General features: G+C 47.7%; 1 protein-coding gene across 1 annotated transcript; it reads left to right on the top strand.

Annotated features, from left to right (window-relative positions):
* The first annotated feature begins 632 nt into the window (after nucleotides 1-632).
* On the top strand, nucleotides 633-3897 carry LOC142767664 (THAP domain-containing protein 5-like). Its single transcript, XM_075869826.1, has 4 exons — nucleotides 633-1267; nucleotides 2900-3065; nucleotides 3508-3705; nucleotides 3791-3897. Exons 1-4 carry the CDS (start codon nucleotides 1100-1102, stop codon nucleotides 3892-3894), a joined length of 636 nt encoding a protein of 211 aa, XP_075725941.1. The 5' UTR covers nucleotides 633-1099; the 3' UTR covers nucleotides 3895-3897.
* The last annotated feature ends 4151 nt before the right edge of the window (nucleotides 3898-8048 follow it).

The following is an 8048-nucleotide window of genomic DNA, read 5'->3' on the forward strand; positions in this document are numbered from 1 at the left end:
TGAAAGAAGGCTTCATGAAGTATGACTTAGCGAACAACAGCAACAAAGTACGGCATCCTAAATTTAAAAAAAAAAAAACAAGCGAAGTGCTGCACATTCGTGGTAGAACATGGACATAGATTGAAATGCGTGTTATTTTTTTTTTATGAAAGCGAAATTAAAACTATTTCACAAAACGCTTTGCATTCATCGTGATTTTGACACACCTGTGTAGTGTCCCTTTTGCTATTTGAATGAACATCTCTGAATTCCAACTAATTCAGTAACCTGTGCCAGAACAGCCTTTTGAATGTTTAGTTTCGGTTTCCGCACCGCCGGCGCCGCCGGCGACGACGAAAATTGACCGCACGCCGCCACCGATGAAATAACCGGCGCGCGCCGACGACGCCGCCGCCACCGACTCCGGACGACCCCCACGCCACCGCCGGTCGAAATCTCCTCGGCGCACACCTCTAGTTGCAACTCCCATAGACACTAGCGCCAGAGTTTCCTCTAGTAAGTATTGTGGGAAACTCTATGGGCGCGAAATTCGGCGGCGCGCCCTTTTTTTTTTTTTTTTTGAGCACTCGTTTGTGACACTGCCCCCCATTTTAAGAATATTATCTCATAATAGTCAAAACCACGGTGTAAGAATAGTTTAGGTGAGAGAACGGCGCATAGGGGAGGCTTCGTGGGGAGAGGCGCATGCTGTTCTGGTTAGGAAACCTCTCCAGAGAGGGCGCGCTAAACTAACCACCCATAAAGCCCCTAGATGTTTAGGGGCTTTAGGCGGTATCGCCCGCCGCAGCCATTCAGCGCTTGGGATGCGCTGGCTCCGCGAAAGAGGGGGTGAAAAAAGAGGAGGTTGCCGGCGCGCCGAGAGAGTGCCGGCGTGGATAAAGGAGCGTCGCTACTTTCCAACATCTAGGGGCTTTAATACCGCCCAGTCAGATGACCCTGACGTCACGAAAAGCGCGCGCAAGCAAACTTCGCGCGCTTTTCGTCAATCACGCACGCCATGAACCCTCCAGGCGCCACGCCAGCCCTGCCGCTCTGAACGTGTGTGTGTGTGTGTGTTTTTTTTTTTTGCGTAGAATCGTGAGCTTCGTTTTTCGTGGCAATGCCTGGCTGTTGCGCGTATCAGTGCAGCAGCAGGTCAGAGAAAGGAGTAAGATTATTTTATATCCCCCGAGGAGATAGGAATAGGAATGCCGTGCGCAGAAAGCAGTGGATCCACAACATCGGGAGAAAGGACTTCGCCCCTTCTAAACACGTCGTTCTTTGCGAGGTTAGTGTTACCGATTTCGTTAAATCTCTAGATAAAGTCGTACGAAGATTTTAATGCTCTTTGCATCGCTGGACTCTCCGTTCAGTTTAATAGCGAGCACATATAAATATGGATATAGCTGGGTCTGAATGAGTCGCTGAGCTTTTCTGTAATTCTCTGTGCCCTGAGATAGTTTTCTTGTGTTTTAGCGCGTGCGTTAGTTTTCTTAATGTGTGTAATTTGTAAATTAACGTGTGTAATTCCTACGCATGTGTGTGTGTGTGTGTGTGTGCGGGTGTGCGTTTATGTGTGTGCATGTGTGCGCCTGCGTGTATGCGTGTGTGTATGTATGCGACTGCATATGCGCGCTTATGTGTGTGTGTATGTGTGCGCCTGTGTGTTCGCGCGTTTCTGTACGTCTGTATTCGCGCGTGTGTATGTGCTTGTGCGGACGTGTGTGCGTGCGTTTGTCTATGTATTCGCGCCGGTGCGTGTGTGTGTGCGTGTGTGTGTGTGTGTGTGTGTGTGTGTGTGTGTGTGTGTGTGTGTGTGTGTGTGTGTGTGTGTGTGTGTGTGTGTGTGTGTGTGTGTGTGTGTGTGTGTGTAAGCGTGCGCCTGCGTGTGCTGTGTTCTGCGTGTGCTGTGCTGCGTGTTGCGCATGTCTGCATTCGGGCGTGTGTATGTACGTATGCGCACGTATGTGTGTGCGTGTACGTGTGGGCGCACGTATGTGTGTGCATGTGTGCGCCTGCGTGTTCGCGCTTTTCTGTACGTCTGTATTCGCGCGTGTGTATGTGCGTGTGCAGACGTGTGTGCGTGCGTTTGTCTGTGTATTCGCGCCGGTGTATGTGTGTGCGTGTGTATGTGTGCTCCTGCGTGAGCTGTGTTCTGCGTGTGTTGTGCTGCATGTGCTCCGTGTTGCGCGTCTGCGCTCGCGCGTGTGCATGTACGTATGCGCACGTATGTGTGTGCGTGTACGTGTGCGCCTCCATGTGCGTGCGTTTGTGCTTGATTGATTGATATGTGGGGTTTAACGTCCCAAAACCACTCTATGATTATGAGAGACGCCGTAGTGGAGGGCTCCGGAAATTTAGACCACCTGGGGTTCTTTAACGTGCACCCAAATCTGAGCACACGGGCCTACAACATTTCCGCCTCCATCGGAAATGCAGCCGCCGCAGCCGGGATTCGAGCCCGCGCCCTGCGGGTCAGCAGCTGAGTACCTTAGCCACTAGACCACCGCGGCGGGGCACGCTTGTGCTTGTGTGTATGTATGTGCGTGCGAGTGTGTATCTGTGTGCGAGCGCTCGTGCGTTCGTCTGTGCTTGCGTGCTTGTGTGTTCGTGAACCTTGGGCTGGATACTTGTGAAGTCAGGAACTCGTTTACTGTTGTTGCGTGCTGTCTGTATCTTTACAAAGTTTCAATACCGTTATAGTATTTTGTTGTTGTTTACGTACACTTCATGTTTCGAAGGCTTGGACCCTAATATATAAGTAGGTAAATGACGTTGCGTTTTTGTTACATTTGTAATAAAAATGTGCATGCTTGCACCGTTTTTTACTCCAAGAGTGAAAACGAATTCGAATGGGAGAGATGTGTTTGAGATGTGTTTGTTACTATGCGTATACTCATATATCATGGTCATGTTTCAGCTCCATTTCACCAATGATCAGTTTGAGCCGAAAGTATTGGAAGCCCATGGACTGAAAAAATTGAAGCCCAACGCAATTCCTACTTTGTTCTCGCATCGGCCGCCGCCAAAAGAACGAAAACCCCCGTCAAAGAGGTTGGAAATTCGCAAGAAATGCTCAAAAAAACGTAAGGTACTTTTCAGTGACGTTCCCTTAATATAGCATTCTAATGCGTATCTTAACTACATAATGGAACACAAGTGACGGAGAAATACTGTTGTTCGAAATCAGACCATCACACTGAATGGTGATTAAAGAATACACACACGGCGCTGAAATGCGAAAAATATTGTAGTTTTTTGCCATATACCTAAGAACGATGATTCGATCTCAATCCAACCTTTATAATTATGTCAAAGTGTAGCAGAAAAGTCATTGTAGTTTTGAATTCCTGTTACAGAAAGCCACGTAAACTATGGAGGGCCGCTCGACGCCGAAGCGCCGAAAGTATTTCATAAAAAGCACGAGTTCTGTTGCGAGTGCCCATCTTGTGATTTGACCTTTCTTTGAATTACGTGATTCAGCGGGTTTGTAATACATGTGGGCGTATTCTGGTTGTATCACAATAGGTGAGGAATCCGTACTGGAGCATACCACAAGCAAACAAGGAGCATTTGCTGAAAATCAGTGTAGCTCCCCAGCATCGGCAGACTCTGCTGGCTCCGCCTCTTCTGCAGAGGTAGCAGAGCCCGAAGTTAACGAAGTTTGTGAAAACGAAGTTAACCAGCTGGTGGAATCTCCTTTTGAAATCGTCCACGACAACTCCTGTAAGAGTCGCCTGAATGATTTGTATGGAATGCCACCGTAATTTTGTTTCTCAAAAATATTTCCACCTGTCCTTTTCATGTGCAGCCCATGACAGATTTAGCCCTGAGGTCAGCAGCAACGCAACTCAAGATATTGCAGCAGTTGATAATGGTAAACCAAACGTTGCTTTTTTTGATTTTGGGGTCTAAGCATTGACACTTCCCTGGAACTACATGTCAACCGGCGATGAACGCAACCAGTACTGCACGACCTGTGCTTTACACTTGTAAGAGACGAGCTGTTGAACACTTAGACTTATCCTAATTTGTAACATGTGATATTGAGGGCTTACGTCTGAATTGCTTTCAGCGTGCCAAGAAGCAATCCAGGGACGAATTGCGGAGCTCGAACGTCTACAGGAAGCTACCGCGAGGAAACTGGCGCTCGCTAGGAAGAGGTATCTTAAAAGCGAAGAAGAAAAGGAAGAAATCAAGAAAAGGCTCAAAGGAGTTTTTAATGATGACCAAATGAGGTCGATGGAACGACTGTCCGCGCAGGGAGCGCGATGGGAAGCAGGCACACTCGTCGAATCGCTGCAGCGGCGCCTGGCGTGCGGTTCCCGAGGATACGGACTCCTGAGGGAGTTCGGATATCCACTCCCGTCGGACCGTACGCTTCAGCGCCACATTCAGCACGTCAAGTTTCGACCTGGATTACTGAGAGATATACTGGAGCCTCTAAGGGCGAAGGTATGGCTTGGGTAAAACGCTTGCATCACCAAATTTTCTGTGTCAGCAAATAGTAGCAAACACAAAAACTGGATACTTGAACCTGCGGTTACGTCTGGAACTTCTGGGGGGAAAATGATTTTGGCCCATTGCTATAACTTGACACATGTCTTTCTAATCTACTAAAACTTCTGTAAAATGACTTGTTTTTTCTTCGTCTGGTAATTCCATTGTGCAGGTCAACCTTATGCAACCTGAAGAACGCCATGCTTCGTTGATGATCGATGAGATGCAGATTACACCAGGGCTCGTATATGACCACTCCTGCTGTAATGTGATGGGAGCTCCTACGTTACCACTGGCCGACGGATCGCTCCCAGACGACTGTCTTGCTACCCACGGCTTAGTTTTTATGCTCGGGGGATTCTCATCTAGGTGGAAGCAGACAATTGGTTATCATTTAACTGGAAATTCGTTTGACGCGAACAGCCTAAGAAGCGAATTGATTAACATAATAACGGCTTGTGAGTCGCTCGGATTAAAAATTCATGTGCTAGTATCCGATATCGGTGGCGGAAATCTGGCATTATGGCGACTGTTCGGTGTTCGTGCAGGAAAGTATAGCCGGCCATCGACTAGCTGTGTTCACCCTTGTGATCAGTCAAAGCGACTGTGGTTTATGCCAGATGTGCCTCACCTTTTGAAGAGCCTTAGAAATCACCTGACAAGAGGCCAGGCTATTTACCTTCCCGATGACATCGTGAAAATGCATCAACTGCCTACAAACTGTGTTGATCTTCGTTATGTGAAAGAACTTATTGAACACGATGAAAAAAGTGAGATCAAGCTTGCTCCTCACCTTAGCATCGTCTTGTGCTGAGCCAAACCATTATGACAAAATGAAAGTGAAATTCGCATACAGTCTATTTCATAACGATACATTTGCTGGCTTGCACATCTTAGTTGAAAATGGTAAGATTAGCAAGGACGCACTGACTACGGCTTGGTTCATTTCGACCGTTTTTCGGTGGTTTAGGCTAATGACATCAAGGACTAGTAAACTGGCGTTTAGCCATTCAGTGCAAGCAGCTTATGGTGAAGCTGTTAAGTTTCTTACTGAAGTTGTTGACTTATTCTCAAAGATTTCTATAGGGGCTCCGACAAATGCACCTTGGAAGCCAATACAGACCGGCATCACCGTCGCCACATTGACTGCATTAGATCTTCAATCTACGATGCTTGACAAGTATAACTTCAGCTATTTCTTATTGAGCAGACTCAGCCAGGACCCACTTGAGAACTTGTTTTCAACCCTGCGCTCGAAAAACCCCATTCCGAGATTGTATGAATTCAAGTGCAGTCTGAGGAGTGCTACGTTAGCACAGTTCTTAGGGCCGAGCAAGAACGCCAGTTATTCGGATGATGGAGCGTTTATGCTGTTATCCCTTGAAGACCAGCCGAACAATGAGGGTCAGGAGCAAGTGCAACTTCCAGATGACCTACTCGATCTAACAAGTGAAGCAGATCAGTCGATAGAATACTTGGCAGGGTATGTTGTATCCAAACTGCTGAAACGGCTGCACTGTGAAAACTGCCGCGCCGCACTCGTCAGCGATAAGGCACCAGCAAAATTAATCTCACTGAAGAACTTCTCAGAGTCGGGCCTTGCGCTGGTTAACCCTTCGCCTGCTGTCGTGGAGAGTGGAGATTCTCAAGGTGACGGAAAACTTATTCAGAAGCAACAGAGAGGCACTCATAAAAAACACTGTGACCGCTGTAGAACTTCAGGCTGCAGTCCCTAGAAGCATTTCCATCGTGACTTGTTTCCCTGCATGCCATGAAATCATTAAAGATATTGTAGGCGTCTATGCCAAACTGCGAATTCACATTCTTGTCAGAAACGAGGCATCAAAAATAGCCCCCGCTACAAACGGCAAGTGTGCAAGCAAAAGCGTTGGCATGCACGTCGCTGCGGCAAACATACGCTGACAATTGTGCCCGCCTGCAGCAGATGCGATTTATTTCGTCGTTGTGTGTGTAGCGCTAGAATAACGACGTTTGTAGCATGCGCAGTACCTCTGAACAATATATATGTAGGTAGACCTTTACTGTATGAGAGCTGTCTTGCTGTTCATGTAACCCATGTAGAGATATCTTGGGCGTAAATAGCATGCGCCTTGGCTTCGAATTTTTTACAACGAGCGGTTCTTCATTGTTGCGCAAAAATAAACGTGTTGCTACTGAAATTTCTTTTCTTCTTCAGCTAACTGCACAGTGAGCCTACATGCATTTTCTTGGTTCACTGGACACAGTGAATTTACGGCAAGTAAAACTACCTTCCTATTGCAATCATAGTTACATATTCCTCAAAATTTAGTTAATATGATAAACTGTGTTCAAGAAATTAACGACAAACAACTTCTCAGTTGAGGAGAAATACTTCGTAGCTAGAGTAGTACCTTTTTAGAACCACATACCAGTCCGGTCCGGAACCTTCCGCGCCGCCTTGATTATATTGTAGTTCAATGCCATCAGTTATGAAACACCGGTAGCATTTTTCATTGAATTATCCTTTTGAATAAAATCAAACGATTATACTCCTTCGACCTTCGTGCATATAGAAAAGCATATGTTGGTTAGGCTAAAGTAAAACATCTCACAGGGTTCCTTATGCGTTCATTTAGGACGACTCGAAGGCGAAAACAATCTTCTTTTTCCTCTCAGCCATTGTATTTAGGTGTATTGATGCTGCCCCGCCACCCTTCCAAAGCTCTCTGCGCCTATCGTGATTTTGCACTACCTCCAAGTTTGGAGGCACCCCGCCTGGTTTTGCATTGCCTCCGTGATGGGTACACCTTTGACCAAGCTACCACGCGATGTGATGACGTCATCATGTGACGCTACGTGACGTCATGATGACGTCACAAGGACGTCACGTAGCGTCACATGATGACGTCATCACATCGCGTCGTAGCTTTGTCAAAGATGTACCGATCACGGAGGCAATGCAAAACCAGGTGGGGTGCCTCAGGACGTCACAAATTTTGGCGATCTGTGACGTGTTTGGTGACGTCACCAGATTATGATCTTTTAGATGCGGAGCATCTTATACTCGCGCCTTGTAGTGCGCCGTCCGCACCGCTTCTCGAACATTCGACAGCTGACGCGCGCGCATGCGCCGTCGCGCCGTCGCCCACTCTTCCACCATCTGTGCATCCCTTCCTCCTCTACACACCGCGCGCGCTTCACTCCTCCACCATCTGTGCACCCTTCCTCCTCTACACACCGCGTTCGACATCTACAATTCTCCTGATTCTCCAGTGGACGCGCATGTGGCGTCGCGCTTCGAGAACATTCAACAGCTGACAGTGCATGCGCCGTCGTGCTGTATATATACTCAAGGTCGGCGCTCGCTCGCTCAGTTGCCGCTCGTCGGTTGGTTTGTACGGCGCGTCGACGTCCAAGGTCGCGGTGAAATGAATTCCAACGAATCCACAAACACAATGATCGACGTCCCTTCGACCAGCGCCGCCCTTTCGCATACGTGTGTACGTGTTCACTCATTTAACACCCCCTCCTACAACCACGTTAACCAATTTAGCCATCGACCCAAGTAAGTCGCACTTTAACACCCC

Source organism: Rhipicephalus microplus, chromosome 7 (genome assembly GCF_043290135.1).
Source record: "Rhipicephalus microplus isolate Deutch F79 chromosome 7, USDA_Rmic, whole genome shotgun sequence".
NCBI classification, from domain to species: domain Eukaryota; kingdom Metazoa; phylum Arthropoda; class Arachnida; order Ixodida; family Ixodidae; genus Rhipicephalus; species Rhipicephalus microplus.